General features: G+C 37.8%; 1 protein-coding gene across 3 annotated transcripts in view; it reads right to left on the bottom strand.

Moving 5' to 3' along the window:
- Window positions 1–20,336, bottom strand: part of LOC131996633 (uncharacterized) — a 529,958-nt gene extending 509,622 nt beyond the window's left edge. For 2 of the 3 annotated variants that reach the window (XR_009397902.1, XR_009397901.1), the window contains exon 1: window positions 19,405–20,336. Coding sequence is in view for 1 of the 3 variants with exons in the window: in XM_059366170.1 (XP_059222153.1) it covers window positions 20,071–20,074 (4 nt within the window). In the remaining 2 variants the exon portion in view is untranslated. The remainder of the gene's footprint in view (window positions 1–19,404) is intronic. The other variant, XM_059366170.1, reaches the window with a different exon arrangement.
- Window positions 20,337–20,584: the final 248 nt, after the last annotated feature.

The following is a 20,584-nucleotide window of genomic DNA, read 5'->3' as shown; positions in this document are numbered from 1 at the left end:
TGTACTTATTAGTACTTGGTCCAAATCGGAACATATTTCGATATAGCTGATATGGGGCATAAGGTATGCATTTTTCGCCGAATTTTGAAAGGTGGTTCACATATTAACCGAGGTGGTCGGTATCCAAAGTTAACGCCTTTTTATACCCTCCACCATAGGATGGGGGGTATACTAATTTCGTCATTCTGTTTGTAACTGCTCGAAATATTCGTCTGAGACCCCATAAAGTATATATATTCTTGATCGTCGTGACATTTTATGTCGATCTACCCATGTCCGTCCGTCTGTCTAACTTCCGAAGGAGTAAAGCTAGCCACTTGAAATTTTGCACAAATACTTCTTATTAGTGTAGGTCAGTTGGGATTGTAAATGGGCTATATCGGTCCACGTTTTGATATAGCTCCCATATAAACCGATCTGGGATCTAAACTTCTTGAGCCGCTAGAGGGCGCAATTCTTATCCAATTTGGCTGAAATTTTGCAAAATTTTTTTCAAGTATGGTTCGAATCGGTCTATAACCTGATATAGCTGCCATATAAACCGATCTTGGGTCTTGACTTCTTGAGCCTCTTGAGTGCGCAATTCTTATCCGACTGGGATGAAGTTTTGCACAACGTGTTTTGTTATGATATCCAACAACTGTGCCAAGTATGGTTCAAATCGGTCCATAACCTGATATAGCTGCCATATAAACCGATCTGGGGTCTTGACTTCTTGAGCCTCTAGAGGGCACAATTCTTATCCGATATGAATGAATTTTTGCACGAAGTATTTTGTAATGATATCCAACAACTGTGCCAAGTGTGGGTCAAAGCGGTCCATAACCTGATATAGCTGTCATATAAACAGATCTGGTGATTTGACTTCTTGAGCTTCTAGAGGGCTCAATTCCTATCCGATTTGGCTGAAATTTTGCATGACGTATTTTATTCTTACTTTCAATAACTGTGTCAAATGAGGTTCAAATCGTTCCATAACCTGATATAGCTGTCATATAAACCGATCTGGGGTCTTGACTTCTTGAGCCTCTAGAGGGCACAATTCTTATCCGATATGAATGAATTTTTGCACGAAGTATTTTGTAATGATATCCAACAACTGTGCCAAGTGTGGGTCAAAGCGGTCCATAACCTTATATAGCTGTCATATAAACAGATCTGGGGACTTGACTTCTTGAGCTTCTAGAGGTCGCAATTATTTTCCGATTTGCCTGAAATTTTGTATGACGGATCCTCTCATGACCATCAACATACGTGTTTATTATTGTTTGAATCGGTCTATAGCCCGATACAGCTCCCATATAAATCGATCTCTCTATTTTACTTCTTGAGCCCCAATGGGCGCAATCCTTATTCGAATTGGCTGACATTTTACACAGGTCTCCAACATATAATTTAATTGTGGTCCAAACCGGACCATATCTTGATATCGCTCTAATAGCAGAGCAAATCTTTTCTTATATCCTTTTTTTGCCTAAGAAGAGATGCCGGGAAAAGAACTCGACAAATGCGATCTATGGTGGAGGGTATATAAGATTCGGCCGGGCCGAAGTTAGCACGCTTTTACTTGTTATTCGTTGAACATACCTTTCATCACATGTTTTAGATGTAACCTCGTTTGTCCCAATAGAACTGAATTTATATTCCATGAATACCATTTAAATTGGAGTGAGAAACTTTCGTAAAAAAATAATGAATTATTTTTTATTAAAAGAGTTAGGTTTGGATGAAAAGAGGGTGTGATATTAATCCGCTCCTGGTTACTATGGGCATACACCTATGCCAGTAATCGACCTATTGTGCGCTCCATACCAGAAGAGTTTGTTACGAAATGTTTCTACGAAAATTCCATTAGGCAACATCAGATAGACTTCTCCCATTGCAATGGGTGCTGTCGGATTTAAATTTTTATCTCAATCAAGAACTGGTAATACTCCTTTTAAATAATACTCTCCCAACCTTTTTTTTTACTTCACTACCATCACATTTAATTTGTATGTCCCCGGACTTGCCAACTAAGTGCGAAATTCACTGTCAAAAGTGCAAAATAAATAATCGAGTGCTTTCGTATTGCCCCAAGCCATTGACATGGCAAATAAGCTAGAAGTTCGTTTACCTTTGGCTTGCACTAGTTGATTGTTTCCGATTATGGGACTTTTGGCCAATGTCCAATTGCATTGTCAAAAACAAATGCGAGTGACCATTCCAATGATTGGCAATTTTGAAGTGATGGCAGACAAAGAGTAAATGCAAACTAAAATGCATTGCAAAAAAATGGTCTTAATAAAGGTGCAAAGTGTTTTCGGCCAATACAATGTACACAGAACGCATTTGCTATGGGGCCACAGCAGATTGGTTTTCATCAATCACTTTAATGGTGAGAAAAGAAAATATTTTCAATATATTTGAACCAATGCAATGTCGTCATTTCTGTTGTATCTCGTATACATCTCAGTATCCCGCTGTTCCTTAATGAAAATTTCATGGGCAAAAATCGCATTTACTTCCGAGTTAAATAAGATATAAAATCTCTTTAAATTTACGTAGACGATAAAAGGAACATAAGCTATTATTTTTAGTTGTTTTTTCGCCAAAGTGGAGTCGAGCTTAATGACCATGAGAATAATGTAAAGCGGAAAGATGTGATTATTGAAAAGAAATTGCCTGGGCAACAGACAACACACCCATTGGTATGCATTCCGTTTCGAAAGGTGGCTTCTTGTTCTTTCTTATTAGATAACCTAGTCAAATGATCGTATGTGCTGTTTTCCATCTAAATGAGATCACTAATTGAACAACAATTAAAGGAAATAGTGTTCACTACTTTCAAAGCTTTTCCATTCCATATCCAATTCTCGGTTTCAACGTCATCCAAAGTACGGTTGTTCGTAGTCTCTGTGGAAGTTCAAAATTTCCATAGAAATTATTTTTTTGTGCATTATTAATAATTGAAAATTTTAAGAGCTAAAAAGTCAAAATTTTCCAATTTTATTTGTGATTACTGAGAGACATATAGCAATTGGTGAGAATCAACATACTTTTTAATAAAATTGGAAAAAGATTCATATTTTTTTGGGATTTTGGACGAAAAAACTCCACTGGAGACAAACTTTCGGGTATGGGGCTGGGAATGATTATTGAAATGGGATTAGTTACTAAAGGAATAGTGGAAAGTACACTACAGTAGCTTTTTGTTAACACTCTGTCAACTATAGCAGCGTTGAGCGCAGTGGATGTACACAAACCATAGACAAAAGTGAATATTCGAAAACTAGCAGCTAACGAAAACATGAGTTGGAGACAAATTTAATACGAATTAGATTGATCTGTTTCCAGATAATATATCCAACAAATATTGAAACAATATGTGGGCCTTTTGTAGCAATTCATTGTTCGAAAATCTCCATAAGTCAGCGCTATAAAGACACATGAATTTCGATTAAAAAGATACAATTTTTGAAGGGAAGGGGAATATCAATATTGATGAACCCGATGGTCCTCAAAAATATTGGAGGGGATTTTCGGCACCCTCGACAAGAATGCTGCAACCAAAAGCATGGTATTTGGTGCATTTGAAACACTTGGAATTTTACAATTATGCTTTGTTCCAACTGAAATGAATGCAGAATTATTTAAAGATCTCCTAAAAAAAGCTTAATTGAATTCGCCGACGAATTCTATGGACTTTCCCATAAAACAATGATGCCTTCATGTTGAACGATTGAAAAATGCATATTTTAGATCAAGAAACGTACCTTTGCAATAGCGGCCCGCCATGGATCCCGATTTGAATCACGTTTAAGATCCCTAGGGTATACCATCTGCAAAGGTTTGTTCAAAATACAAGCCACACAGGACGCTAAAGAAAGGCGATAATAACGAAATAGTTCAAAATTGATATGGCAACCCTAAAAAATTGGGTTGATTCTATACCATGAATGCTCCAAATTATTCTCATGAACAAGGTCAAACCAATATCGCACTAAATATTTAATTTAAAACAAAGATACATAACTATATATTATGGACCCTCCCCCATACCCCCATTTTCAATAACACCAGATCTCCGAAATGGGTGCACCAATTTAAGCGAAGTTTTGCCTGCCACCTTATGGTACCCCAAAAACGTGAAGTTGGTATAACATTTTAAGGCCAAATAACCTGGGGCGGACGCCCCATCCCAAAACACACCCGAACGAACATGTTTACCGATTGGGACAATATGGGTATCAAATGAAAAGTATTTCAGAATAGAGTACGTAATTGGCATTAAAATGTGACCTTACGGGTCCCGGGAGTGGGGTTTCCCACACCCAAAAACACCACCCACCAGAACTCTTTCACCGCTTTGGGCAACATGGGTATCAAATGACAGGCATTTAAAAGTAGAGTACAAAGCTGATATAAAACTTTATTCCTTGGTGTCTGTCCCCACCCCAAAAGCACCTAAACTGGACGTATTTACCAGTTGGGACCAATGTTATAAGAATTTGGTGCAAAGTGTCTACTGGGCCTCTCCAACCCCAAAAACCCCCAAAACGGTCATGAATATCCAACGTCACAAAATTGATATAAAATGAAAGGTCTTTGAGAGTTGACTACGAATCTGATTTACACGTTTGGAAGAGAGTCTGGGACCGGCCTATCCACCTAATACGCCTTAATAAGAATTGTAGTTCGATCGGGATAATATGGGAATTAAACGAAAGGCCTATAATAGTAGAGTTCCAATCTAATGTTGTTATAAGGATTAAAGTATATGGGTCACGTTCTGTCGAGATCTATCTCGACATAAAAGGACTCAAATAAATTTTATTTTGGGTGCTAGTGTCCGGGGGACCGACACTCTCCTCCCAATAAAAACAGCACCAAACTGTCATTTAGGACGACCGAGAATATATTGTATTCAAATGAAAGGACGTGTCAATTTATATAGCCAATACAAAAAAAAAAAAAAAAAAAAAAAACATTACAGGGCTCAAACAAAATCGTGCTCTAGCACGATGCTGATATTATTTAAAGGTCTTAAACTCTCTTCAAACCGGCCATATTTGCCTACTATAGCAATAAGGGGCTCAAATAATAGGTATTTGATAGTAGAAAACGACGTTGATATCCAATATTGAGGCCAAGTGTTTTGTGTTTTCTCACCCCATAAACCAATTGCAGTAGAGCACGATGCTTATAATTTTTTCAGAGCTAAGTGCATGGGTGGCCGCCCCACCCTACATACCCGTCAAACTGTACATATTTGTGGATTATGGCAAATCTGAAATATGGTTTATGGGCAAGTGTTTCAGGAACGGCTCATCTCATAAACTCCCCCTGAACCACACATATATACCGACCATAGCAATATGAAGCTCAAAAGTGGTTTTTGGGATAAGAGTATGAATCTTATGTCCACCTTAGGGCCAAAGGGTTTGGCTACTCCAATCCACCACCAAAAACCAAGAGAATTAAGTGGATCTAACATCCAAACTTTAATGAGCGGGCCCTCCCCTGACCATATTTTCATAAACGCCAGATCTCGGAGATACTTGGGGCGATTTAAGCGAAAATTAATTTGTTTACAATAACTCAAAGACAGAAATTTGGTATACTATTTTAAGATGGGATGATCTAGGTCTCTCCAAAGAGGTGTCGCACTGCGGCACGCCGTTCGGACTCGGCTATAAAAAGGACGCCCCTTACCATTGAGCTTAAACTTGAATCGGACTGCACTCATTGATATGTGAGATGATTGCCCCTGTTCCTTAGTGGAATGTTTATGGGCAAAATTTGTATTCTATTTGATATATATTTGGGTCGGATACTGGGAGGCTTAAAACAACCCATTGTTTCAAATTTAAGTGAAATCGGTCCGAAATATGGTCCGATTTGGCCGGTTCAAGAACTGATCCTGCATGCACCAAAAAGACGTATCTGTGCCAAATTTCAGCTCAATATCTCAATTTTTGAAGGCTCTAGAGTGATTACAACAGACGGACATCGTTAAATCGTCTTGGAATTTTACGACTATCCGAAATATATGTACCATGTAGGGTCGGAAATTGATATTGCGATGTGTTGCAAATGACTAAATGAATCCTATGATGGTGCGTATAAATATTCATTTTTTGAGCAAAGAGATGGTAGTGAACAGGGAGGTCTAGCCAATTTTCGAAACGGAACGTTTAGCAATGACTGCAGTTTCATATCAGTAACTTTTCAATGATCACATCACTCCGCTTAACATTATTCTGATGGTCATTAAGGTAGACACCGTTATGGAGAAAAAAAAACTAAAGCGATCATATACGTCAGTAACCAGACCAGTAACAGGCTTACATAAATAATAGCATAATCTATTAAAATAGATTCGGTGAATGCTGTAATACTTCTCTATTATTGCTCTGAATAGACACTAAGACATACAATAAGAATATAATTGAAAAAAAAAAACCTTCGAAGATAATTCTTTTTTTGAACTTCTTTTTATATCTCTTTCGAGATTTTGCAATAAAGGAAGATAGCAAGAGTTTAAAATTAAGAGCCTTAGGGGAAATCGTACATTGGTAGTTCGCACTTATACCGAAGCTATTGCGAAAACGCGTTTACAAAGTGAGTACCATATTAACCAAGTTCGACACTTTTTCTCACTGGCTGTACCTTTAAAATGCATGTATCTCCCTTATAGTGATGGGTGTTTTGTCAGTATTTGATAGTGTTTCGTCTAACCACTTGGTTAGTATAGTACTCACTTCGTTAGGGCGTCTTCGCAAGAAATTCGATATACATAGGTGCGACACTCTGAGAAATTTGTTAATGAAGACACCAGAACACAACCAAACAACCACTTTTAACTTTACTATATATACAGGCCTATTCCAGTTTTCGAATTAGCAAAATGCAAAAAATAATTTTGCGTGTATTTTGCAAAACTTTAACTTTTTAGGGTTGAAATCATTAGAGGTTCCTCTTAATGGATAGAAATTAAATTAAAGTAAGCATTCAAACGTTTATGTTTCAAAGTTCGCAAGAAATAAGGTAAAGAGAATCTTTCGCTGTGAGTTTCGAAAGCCGGAACAGGCCTGATTAAGAAGAATATTCTTCTATACAATAGTGTTTTTCAACTGAATCCTACACCCAGTTCATGTGTTTGTAGCATCCCGAATAAAGAGATAAAGACCCATTGACAAGTATAATGATCGACTAAGAATCACTTTCTAATGCGATTTAGCTATGTCCGTCTGTCGGCCTGCTCATTTCGTTTTGTGTACAAAGTACGGGGCAATCGTAGCTCAGGGGTTAGAATGTCCGTCTTTGACGTTGAACACTTGGGTTCAAATCCCGGCGAGAACATCAGAATACAATTTCAGCGGTGGCTGCAATTGTAAGGTATTTAGCTTAGGTAATTACAAAAATAAATTTCTCTACTAAGTGATGTCGCTCTACGGCAATCCATTCAAACTCAGAAGTTAAAATGAAGTCCCCTATCAGTGAGCTGAAACTTGTATCGGATAGCACTCATTGATATGAGAGAATTATCCCCGATGTTCCTTAATGGAATGTTCATGGGCAAACTTGCAATACCCAAAGAAAAGATCTCAGTTTTCATCTAATATAAATTAAATTTGGAACAAAATTTTTCTTCCCTAGAAACGAAGCCCATTGAAATTACAAAAATCGGTTCGGATATGGATGTAGCTACCATATATATGTTTGTCCGACTTGGGCTAATATTCCAATAATTCATACATTTATCGAACAATTTATCAAAATCGGCTCAGATTTAGTTATCGCTCCCATATACAATAAGGATCGCCCGATTTTTACACCCTCCACCATAGGATAGGGGTATACTAATTTCGTCATTCTATTTGTAACTCCTCGAAATACTTGCCTAAGACCCCGTAAAGTGTATATATTCTTGATCGTCATGACATTTTAAGTCGAACTAGCCATGTCCGTCCGTCTGTCTGTCCGTCCGTCTGTCTGTTAAAAGCATGCTAACTTTCGAAAGAGTAAAGCTAGCCGCTTGAAATTTGGCACAAATATTTCTTATTAGTGTAGGTCGGTTGGGATTGTAAATGGCTTATATCGGTCCACGTTTTGATATAGCTGCCATATAAACCGATCTGGGATCTTAACTTCTTGGGCATCTAGAGGACGCAATTCCTATCCGATTTGGCTGAAATTTTGCATGAGGTGTTTTGTTATGACTTTCAACAAGTGTACTTCTTGAGCCACTAGAGGACGCAATTATTATCCGATTTAGCTGAAATTTTGTGCACTGCTTCGCTTATGACCTTGAACATACGTGTCGAAAAAGGCATGAATCGGTTTATAGCCTATTGCAGCTCCCCTATAAACCGATCTCCCTATTTTATTTCTTCAACCCCTAAAGTGCGCAATTCTTACTAGATTTGGCTGAAATTTTACATAATGACTTCTACTATGGTCTCCAATATTCAGTTCAATTATGGTCCGAAATGAACGATAACTTGATATTGTTCCAATAACAAAGCAATTCTTTTCTTTTATCCTTTGTTTGCCTAAGAAGAGATACCGTGGCAAGAGCTCGACAAATGCGATCCATGGTGGAGGGTATATAAGATTCGGCCAGGCCGAACTTATCACGCTTTTAGTTGTTAATTATAAGGCCATAGGCATTACGATTTTTGCGAGGACCACCACTCTCGAAGTCCATCAAAATCTGTTCGGATTTAAGTAAAGCGGCCATATTATTGTATGATATCGGATATCATATAATCCGTGCCGACATTTTGCCTTCTCTTCCTTGTTATACCCACCACCATAAGATGGGGAGTATACAAATCTAGTCATTCGGTTTGTAACACTTCGAAATATTGATCTGTAGACAATTAAAGTCGATCTAGCCATGTCCGTCCGTCTGTGGAAATCACGATAGCAGTCGAATGAGTAAAGTTACCAGCTTCAAATTTTTCACAGATACTTCTTATTGATGTAGGTAGTTGGAGATTGCAAATGGGCCATATCGGTTCTGATTTGGATACAGCACCCATATAACCGCAATTGTTGTCCGACTAAGCTGAAATATGCCACGTTGTGTTATAATACAACCCCTAACAATTGTGCAAAGTATGGTCTGAATCGGCCTATAACCCGATGTAGCTGACATATAACCAATCTCCCGATTTGACTTCTTGAGCACATAGAATCCGCAATTGTTGTCCGATCGAGCTGAGATTGTGCATAACAGTTTCGTTACGACTTCCACTGGTAGAAATTTTTAGCAGAATCCATAGTGGCGGGTTCCCAAGGTTCCAGCCGGCCGAATTTAGCACGTTTTTACTTGTTTTTTGTTCATAAAACTTTACCATTATAATCTCATCCATATCATAAATAGGGAATGGAAAAATTTAACAAAATTTAAATTTACTATTGTAGTCAACCCGTTGTAATTTTTGCCATTCCAACATAATAACCTTTCATGCTTAAACACTACTAATTACATATTCAATAAAGATATCTTAGTAGAGCACATATTGCATGTAATAATTCATTTAATAATGCTCACAGTTCAGATAAGCCGGACAAAGACGATTTTGAGCATCATTATTCCGACATAAATCACTTCAGCTTCATGCAATTCATTTGTAAATTTTGCACTCAACCCAAACTGACGTGACATAAATTAGAAATTATTTAGGAGCCAGAAGACTCGTCGTCTGTTCAACGAACACCATGGCCTAGCAAATGTTCACTTCATTATGTCTTATTTGCAATGCTATCTATGACACATCACATTTCTAATACAATTACGTTGCTATTAGACATAAAATAAAGTAGAAGAAATCACGTCCAAGAGATAGTCATGAAATTGAGTGCAAAATGATGTTCGCTTTAGGATGCCACAGCGTATAATTGTGGCAATTTTTTTTATTGTTTTATTGGTTTGGTATGGTCCAAGCGATGCGAGCTCCTGCCTGAACATTTTAAATATATTTTGAATTAGCAGCACAATGTTTTGGTTTCTCTGAAGTGCAAAAAAACTAAAAATTATCCTCAAATTCTTATTTTAAAACCCACCATGCTGTTAAACATATGCTGTGTTTTATTTTAGAACTGGATACATGAAACGTGAAGCAAAATTTTAAACGAAAACCAGTAAGGAACAAGTAAAAGCGTGCTAAGTTCGGCCGGGCCGAATCTTATATACCCTCCACCATGGATCGCATTTGTCGAGTTCTTTTCCCGGAATCTCTTCTTAGGCAAAAAAGGATATAAGAAAAGAGTTGCTCTGCTATTAAAACGATATCAAGATATGGTCCGGTTCGGACCACAATTAAATTATATGTTGGAGACCTGTGTAAAATTTCAGCCAATTCGTATAAGAATTGCGCCCATTGGGGCTCACGAAGTTAAATAGAGAGCGATTTATATGGGATCTGAATCGGGCGACCGATTCAGACCATAATAAACACGTTTGTTGATGGTCATGAGAGGATCCGTCGTACAAAATTTCAGGCATATCGGATAATAATTGCGACCTCTAGGGGTCAAGAAGTCAAGATCCCAAATAGGTTTATATGGCAGCTATATCAGGTTATGAACCGATTTGAACCTTATTTGACACAGTTGTTGAAAGTAAAAATAAAATACGTCATGCAAAATTTCAGCAAAATCGGATAGGAGTTGCGGCCTCTAGAAGCTCAAGAAGTCAAATCCCCAGATCTGTTTATATGACAGCTATATCAGGTTATGGACCGATTCCAACCATACTTGGCACAGTTATTGGATATCATTACGAAATATTTCGTCCAAAATTTCATTTCAATCGGATGAGAATTACGCACTCTAGAGGCTCAAGAAGTCAAGACCCAAGATCGGTTTATATGGCAGCTATATCTGGTTATGGACCGATTTGAACCATACTTAACACAGTTGTTGGATATAATAACAAAACACGTCGTGCAAAATTTCATTTTAATCGGATAAGAATTGCGCACTCTAGAGGCTCAAGAAGTCAAGACCCAAGATCGGTTTATATGGCAGCTATATCAGGGTATGGACCGACTTCAACCATACTTGGCACAGTTGTTGGATATAATAGCGAAACACGTCGTGCAAAATTTCATTCCAATCGGATAAGAATTGCGCCTTCTAGAGGCTCAAGATGTCAAGACCCAAGATCGGTTTATATGGCAGCTATATCAGGTTATGGACCGATTTGAACCATACTTAGCACAGTTGTTGGATATCACAACGAAACACGTCGTGCAAAATTTCATCCCAATCGGATAAGAAATGCGCACTCTAGAGGCTCAAGAAATCAAGACCCAAGATCGGTTTATATGGCAGCTATATCAAAACATGGACCGATATGGCCCATTTACAATACCAACCGACCTACACTAATAAGAAGTATTTGTGCAAAATTTCAAGCGGCTAGCTTTACTCCTTCGGAAGTTAGCGTGCTTTCGACAGACAGACGGACGGACGGACGGACAGACGGACGGACATGGCTAGATCGACATAAAATGTCACGACGATCAAGAATATATATACTTTATGGGGTCTCAGACGAATATTTCGAGTAGTTACAAACAGAATGACGAAATTAGTATACCCCCCATCGTATGGTGGAGGGTATAAAAACAAAAGTAGGGTGGTGCCGACTGTAAACTGTTAAGAATTAAATTTCTCAAAAAAGAAATGTTCAAATTGTTATGCCCTAACCCACTACTGTGGTGCTGGTTATTATAACTTACTTCACTTGTTTATAACAGCCAAAAGGAAGAGAGACTCATTGATAAGTTTAAGTATACTGATCGGATCAGAATCACTTTTGATTTAGCTATGTCCGTCTGTCTGTCCGTCCATATCTGAATCCTATTTGATGTAATTTACCAGAGGCAAGCGAATGCTGATCGATAAACGATATTAAAAACCAATATAACGGCAACGGTTAAGGCAAAAATCGGCGCATAGATAAACTCTACGATTTTGTTTTAATTCTTAAGGTTGCAGTAAGTTAAGGTTTGGAAATCTTTGTTCTAAATAAAACGATTTTTTTAATCAAGTCTACCCATGGCCTCACCACACCGAACTGCAAAATTATGATCTTAATTTCGTATTTTTCTTATTGGGATCTAAGGGGAAAAATTAAGGCAGGAGGTACCCTACTTGCAAAATATCTGCTTTACAACATGGGTCCGTCTAATATATCTTGTTCTATTTACACTTTTAGAGCCACAGTTTTTTAGTTTTGAAAAGATTTACTCGAAATTTGGTACGGATTGTTTTATAACACAACTCATTTGAAAAAAAAACTGCCGAAATCTTAAAATATCACCTAGACTGCAACTAACTCGGTATAAACTCTCACATATATGGGTACAATATGAGGCCTATATTGAAATATTAATCGATTCCCTTGGCATATGAAATTTAAAGAAAGTGCATGAAAAAATATGGATTGAGAATGGAAACACCTAACGTTTCACCGTATACCATGTGGCGAATAACACCTCAATTACTCATACGTACTCATGAACACTGATAACATAGTAAACATGTAAAAGCGTGCTAAGTTCGGCCGAATCTTATATACCCTCCACCATGGATCGCATTTGTCGAGTTCTTTTCCCGGCATCTCTTCTTAGGCAAAAAAGGATATAAGAAAAGAGTTGCTCTGCTATTAAAACGATATCAAGATATGGTCCGGTTCGGACCACAATTAAATTATATGTTGGAGACCTGTGTAAAATTTCAGCCAATTCGTATAAGAATTGCGCCCATTGGGGCTCACGAAGTAAAATAGAGTGAACGATTTATATGGGATCTGTATCGGGCTATAGACCGATTCAGACCATAATAAACACGTTTGTTGATGGTCATGAGAGGATCCGTCAAGTCAAGATCCCAGATCGGTTTATATGGCAGCTATATCAGGTTATGAACCGATTTGAACCTTATTTGACACAGTTGTTGAAAGTAAGAATAAAATACGTCATGCAAAATTTCAGCCAAATCGGATAGGAATTGCGCCCTCTAGAAGCTCAAGAAGTCAAATCCCCAGATCTGTTTATATGACAGCTATATCAGGTTATGGACCGATTTCAACCATACTTGGCACAGTTGTTGGGTATCATAACAAAACATGTCGTGCGAAAATCCATTCCAATCGGATAAGAATTGCGCACTCTAGAGGCTCAAGAAGTCAAGACCTACGATCGGTTTATATGGCAGCTATATCAGGTTATGAACTGATTTGAATCTTATTTGACACAATTATTGGATATGATAACAAAACACGTCGTGCAAAATTTCATTCCAATCGGATAAGAATTGCGCACTCTAGAGGCTCAAGAAGTCAAGACCCAAGACCGGTTGATATGGCAGCTATATCAGGTTATGAACCGATTTGAAATATACTTGGCACAGTTGTTGGATATCATAACATAACACGTTGTGCAAAATTTCATTCCAATCGGATAAGAATTGCGCACGCTAGAGGCTCAAGAAGTCAAGACCCCAGATCGGTTAAAATGGCAGCTTTATCAGGTTATGAACCGATTTGAACTATACTTGGCACAGTTGTTGGATATCATAACAAAATACGTCGTGCAAAATTTCATTTCAATCGGATAAGAATTGCGCACTCTAGAGGCTCAAGAAGTCAAGACCCAAGATCGGTTGATATGGCAGCTATATCAGGTTATTAACCGATTTGAGCCATACTTGGCACAGATGTTGGATATCATAACAAAACACGTCGTGCAAAATTTCATTCCAATCGGATAAGAATTGCGCACTCTAGAGGCTCAAGAAGTCAAGACCCAAGATCGGTTTATATGGCAGCTATATCAAAACATAGACCGATATGGCCCATTTACAATACCAACCGACCTACACTAATAAGAAGTATTTGTGCAAAATTTCAAGCGGCTAGCTTTACTCCTTCGGAAGTTAGCGTGCTTTCGACAGACAGACGGACAGACGGACGGACATGGCTAGATCGACATAAAATGTCACGACGATCATGAATATATATACTTTATGGGGTCTCAGACGAATATTTCGAGTAGTTACAAACAGAATGACGAAATTAGTATACCCCCCATCTTATGGTGGAGGGTATAAAAAAACAATTCACTATCTATGTAAAACGTTTTGGAGAGGAGTTATCCAATGAAAGAGGTCGCGGTTGAAAAAATGAACTAACTGGTAAACTGCCACTCTTACTTACACTTCAACCTATATTAACAAGTTTGTAGAGTTTTTCAGTAATACCAGGAACAAATGGTTATGAAAATGCTACTACAACCAATCAATACATAAGCCTTGTTTTATTTTTGTACTTTACAGTACAGTGCAGCGAAAATTGTATGGCAATGACATCTATCCAGTGAAACGAAGTTCTGGATAAATTACCAGCTCAGGCTTATATAGAACAACTGTCCTTAAGATTGTCATGATATGTTTTCCACAATTTATTGTAGTATGGCCACCTGTTGAAACCCTCTATTATGAATGGCAGAATAAAATGTATACCAATTATAAAACTAAGTGGACAAATAATAAAAACAAAATTATTTAACTTGGTTAATTCGGAAGAATTTTATATACCCTCAACTATGGATCACATGATACTATTAGAAGCAATAAAATAATTAAGTTCAAAATTCTTGCCAAATAGGTTAGTAATTACGCTCCCTAAAGGCTCAATAAGTCTATTCAGAAGATCGGTTAATATGGGATCCAAACTAAGTTATAGGCCGATATAAACCAAATTTGGCCCAATTGTCGAAGATCAAAACAGAACACAACATTGCAAAATTTCAGCCTAATCTGATCAGAAAATGATCAAGCAGTTAAATACGGAGATCGGTTTATACGTGAGCCATATCAGATCTTAAGCCTATTTGGGTCTTATTAGGCACATCTGCTGAAGGAAAGGCACCTTGCTAAATTATAGCCAAATCGAATTCGAACCGAACCTTCTAGACACTCAAGAATTATATTCGGAAGATCGGTTTGTTTGGGAGCTAAATCAGGGTTTGACCGATTCGGACTATACATGACAGGTATGCTGGAGATCATAGGAGAACTCATAATCTAGAGGCTCCAGAAACATGAAGCGATTTAAAATCCCAACCGACCTACACTAATAGGAAGTATTTCTATAAAATTTTAAGTGTCTAGATTTTACTCCATTAAAAGTAAGCGTGGTTTCCACAGACAGACTGACAAACGGGCGGACATAGGTAGATCGACTTAAAATGTCATTACAATCAAAAAAATATCTACCTTATAGGGTCTTAGACGAATATTTTCATGTGCTATAAACGGAACGACGAAATTAGTATACACCTATCCTATAGTGTAAAGTATGAAAATTTTCGTTACATTGCCCGTCGGAATAAGAGTCGATTCGATAGCTCCTTGGCTTAAAGAGATATACTCTACTTGTATCAGCATACCGTTTGTGTCTGTGGGATTGCAAAGCAGAAAAACCTAACCACACAGCGGCGGAAGATTTTCGCCCAATTAGTCTGTAATACTTTATGCCACAGACTCTAAAGAGATTGACAGAAATATTGTATATGGTAGGATAAAGATCCCTGGAGATCGCCTGTTTCGACAACAGCACGTATATAGTAAGGGCAAGTACACTGAAACTGCCCTTCACGACCAAGTCAGCTACATAGAAGATTCTCTCGCTGTCAAGGAATACACAATGGTAGCTTTTCTTGACATTGATGGTGATTTCAAATATGTATAACAGACCTCAATTATGAGGGAGCTGGAGTTTCTAGGTAAAAATACTACCCTAAGCATATTTATTAATATCTGACTTACTATGCACAAGGCAAGGCTTGCGATCTTTTTTTATGGACATAATGACAGCGCACTATTAACAGCGGTCCCACTAGAGAACCACACCCCCGGGTTCATTGACTGTTATCCACAGTTTTCATTTCTTTCAACTACTCCCCCGTCCATTATACATAAATATTATAATTATGGGTTCGGTGTTGTCTCTGGTAAGCTGTCCTCTCCACCAGAATTGTACCAGTATTCCGAATAGAACACATTGGCACAACGATAACCCTGGTAATAGAAGTTACGTAATCTTCTATACGGATGGTTGCAAACTAGACATATAGGTAGGATTTGGGGTGTACTCTAACGATTCTACAACTGGTCATATCGAGAAGGTTACCCGCCCACTGTAGTGTGTATCAAGCTGAGATACTTGCAATTAAAGAAGTGATGGAATGGCTACGATATAACATCATAGTAACTATTAGCACAAATATCTTCTCAAGCGGTTGGGCAGAATTAAAGTCCCTGAAGAACGAATTTCTGAATTCAAAAACCGCCCTCGACTGTCGCGAGTCATTCAACAGTTCAAAATTCACCTGTTCTGGGTGCCGGGCTACAAATATTACATCCCAGGGAATTGTAGAGAAAACGATCTTGCGAGACTAGAAACTACCTCAAATATGCCTGAGGAACTCGAATCTCTGGGTATGCCTCTAGCGTCACGTAAACTAAGTCTTTAGGATCTGGCCCGAAGGGTGTTGCCCATGGCAAATGGTCACAAAGTGGGGGTTGTGAACACTCCAAATAATGTAGCCTAATCAGTCATTGTGTCTGTTATGACAGGCCACTGTCTGTTCGGTAAGCATGCTGACGGACTAAAGGTTGCAAGTAACGACTTCTGCAGAAGCTGTGAGGACGTCGAGGAAGAAGAGACAATGGTACATGTGGTGTGTGTGAGCCCCGCAATGGCAGTCAGAAGAAATTCCACTTAAGGTTTCAATTTCTTTGGGAACTTGTGTGATTTAGCAGATGTAAACATTCGCAAGTTGTTGTACTTTTTCTAAATTGATCTGGACGGTAACGACAGTAACGACTAGAAGGCAACTTCGTTCTCCTGTTCCTGCACTATTGCAATGAACGAAAATATTTAAATGAATCTGATGGCAGACTGCTACTTAAACCTAACCTAGGCTAACCTATTAAAAATTTTAAATTTGGCATGGACATTCAATGAAAGAGGTGGACATATTTCTTACATATCCATAAGGGGAGTCCACTCCGTTGCAAAACATTGAAGTATTCATTTCCAACCTAACAAAGTTCATATAATTTTGATCGTCTTAATAATTTAAGCCATTCTGGTCATGTCCTTCCGTTCTCTCGTCTGTTTTTTTCTTGAATTAAATGAAAATTTCCGCCGTTTTTGTTTTGTTCATGGGCAGGTAAAGTTCGAAAATGGGCAATATCGGACTATATATTGATATAGCCCCCTCATAAATTGTTCTCACGATTTGGGATTTTGGCCCGTAGTAGACACATTTATCACCGAACAATTTGGAGATGACCATCTCCCCCTGTGAAGTTAAACGCCTGGATTCGAATCCTGGCGGAAGCATCAAAACATTTTTTCAGTTGTGTCGCCCTGCGGTACACCGTACGGAATCGGCTATAAAAAGGAGAACCCTTATAATTGAGCTTAAACTTAAATCGGACATCATACCATAAGGGTATGTTCGTGGGAAAATCAGCATTTTTAAAATTAAGCACAGTGTGCTTTGTTAGGTTCACCGACGTCCATGTCAAGCGTGGTTTAGATCGAACCATGTTTGAATACAGCCGCCTTGTAGACCGATCTTCCTATTAAGAGTCTTTCAACAAAATTATACTAATCACACAATTTTTTTGAGATTTGGTACCGCGCGTTGTATTAGACCCTTACACATGTCCCCAACCGAACAGGGATGATCGAGAGACCGATTTACATGAGAGCTATGTCAGGTTACAGACTGATTTGGACCGTACTTGACACAAATCTTGTAAGTCGTAAAAGAACACATATTTCAGCCAAATCGGAAAAAAATTGCGGCTTGTAAGGACTCAAGAAGTCAAATCGGGTGATCGGTTTATATGGGAGCTGTATCAGGTTATAGACCGATTTGGACCATACTAAGCACAGTTATTGGAAGTCATAACACAACATTACCTGCAAAATTTCCAAATCGGACAAAAATTGCTGCTACCGGGGGGTCAAAAAGTCAAATCGGGAGATCAGTTTATATGGGAGCTAAATCAAAATCTGAACTGATATTGCCCTTTTGCAATCCCCAACGACCTGCATCAATACTTAGTATCTGTGCAAAATTTCAAGTAACTAGATTGACGCGTTCGAGCGTGATTTCGACAGACGGACAGAAGGACACGGTTAAATCGTTTGAGAACTTCCAGACGATCAAGAATATGTATGCTTTATGGGGTCTTATATTAATATTTCGAGGTTTTACAAACGGAATTACTAGATTAGTATAACCCCAACCTATGCTGGTGGGTATAAAAATCAACAGCGGTGGTTTTCCCCTCCTAATGCTGGCGGCATTTGTGAGTTATTGTACCATTTGGACCATTTGGTATGACAGCCATGTAAAACCTTCTCCACAAAGAGGTGTCGCACGGTGGCACGCCGTTGGGAGTCGGCTATAAAAAGGAAGAACCTTGTCATTGAGCTTGCATCGGCTAGCACGCATTGAAATGTCAGATGTTTTCCCCTGTCCCTTAGTGGAATGTTCATGGACAAATTTGCATTTGCAATCCATATAAGACCCATTTATAGCCCTATTAAAATTTTTTTAATGTGCATGAAATATTTTGTAGAAATTCGGAATCGCTTCTTGGTGATTCCGAATAAAAAAAGGGAAAAATTAAAAACAACTTGAAGTTAATCAAGGTAAATGTTTGGTTGTTGTTTTCTTGTGTAGAAAATAAATTTAGTCACTGACTCCACAGCAACTTTTGATTCGATGAAATTTCGCTGAATTATCATTGTCTGAAAGGAAATCATCCTAATCGTTTTTTTTTTTTTTTTGGAAAACCAAATTTAAATGAGCCCTTTATGAAATACTTAAGGAGCTGAAGTTTGAACGGAAAAAGAGCGTCTCGATCTGAACTTACTTAAAACATGCATAACAAATACGGACCAGAAAGCAATCACCCGACTAGTCTCAAACGTCTGTTTGCTCAATAAATACGACTTAGATAAACCATTATCAATATGTGACTTCTAGAGACTTAAAAGCTTCATTTAATCGGCGATTTCATTTCATTACTTATACTCTCGGTCGCATTTTATCTCGATTTCACCGCTGACAACAGACGTTTTGTCAGTTCTACCCAATGTCCTATCGGTAAATATGAACTCAAGGCGTCAATATTAGTCGTATTTATCCTCATTTGAAGTAGCCAATCAACATATTTCACATGAAATTTAATTAAGTTTTTCAACTTTCAATAGCAAAATGTTATTGATTTCATCCGAAATGTACATGGTGTAGAAATTTTCACTTATTTTTAAATAAATTAAATTCTTGGAATAAGCTTCTGCCTGCTTCCTACCTGTTTTATTGTCCAAGATGAAAGAACTCCAATTTCGTTTTGCAATTACGAGCAAATTTATCAAAGTTATTTAACACAAATCAATTGTTATGATCCATGCAAGTGCCTTGAAGAACGATGTGAAAGCACAGGCAACGCACACAGTTGCATACACACACAAACGAATTCTCATTATTACACTCACGCAAATTAGTTGAATCTTATTTACAAAGTAAACACACAATGAATTCCTTCACTCAGCGGGATATATTTTACAAATTTATTTTCTTTATTTTCGCACACCAACAACAATTTTGTGTGCGTATCATCGACAGAGGGGTGAGGAAGTGCCTCAAGCAACAACTTTATAACGCTTCCGATAATTAAATTCCTTGCCAAAAGCACTGCTTTGCATTTATTAACACTTGAAGTGATAGTAAAGAAAATAAATCGAAGATTCCAATTTTCAGTTAAATCTTCAGCAGCCCAAGCACACATTTACAAACACACACTATTGGCTGTGGCCCATTAATCAAACGGTTTGGTTGGCCAAAGCAAACAAATCAAGTGTTGAAATCCTCAATTAATGCGGTGGAGGAAAGAAAAAATTCAATAAAAATAGGCGTTATTTAAATATTAAATATGTTATAAGCACAATGATTATTTTTAATAAAAACACACACGTACACATTTATATGTATGAGATCTTATTTTATTAATTTTTTTTTTTTTAATTTTTTGATAATTATTTCCTTTTTTAGTTCAGTAATATTCTTCCTACAATTATTTTTTTATTCTGTTTTTTTTTTTTTGTTAATTTTTCATTTTATTTAGATTTTTTTGAAATATTCTCCAACATCAATATGTTTTCTTTAAAGCATTATCCATTGCCTCTTGATTTAACTGTTCGATTAAGTTTGCGGGACAATTTTGTTCTTTCCGCTTGAACACAACCGCACATTGGTGGAAACTCGCAACAACTGAATCCAAACAATCGTTCTTCGTTGGTTTTATCATTCCATCGGACTGACAACGCACACGAAAGTGAAAATATTGAAATGAAAATGTTCGACGACTTCTATGCTTGTGCGAGAGTGCACAAAGAGAGAGAGTGTGAGTTTGTTTTTCCTTAGTCCCGAATCGTTTGCGGAAAAACCAAAACATTGTCAGCCCCCCCCACCCACACACACACACACACTCA

This window comes from Stomoxys calcitrans, chromosome 4 (genome assembly GCF_963082655.1).
Source record: "Stomoxys calcitrans chromosome 4, idStoCalc2.1, whole genome shotgun sequence".
NCBI lineage: Eukaryota > Metazoa > Arthropoda > Insecta > Diptera > Muscidae > Stomoxys > Stomoxys calcitrans.
Note: the sequence above shows the minus strand (reverse complement) of the source record. Positions and strands in the feature narration are given on the sequence as shown.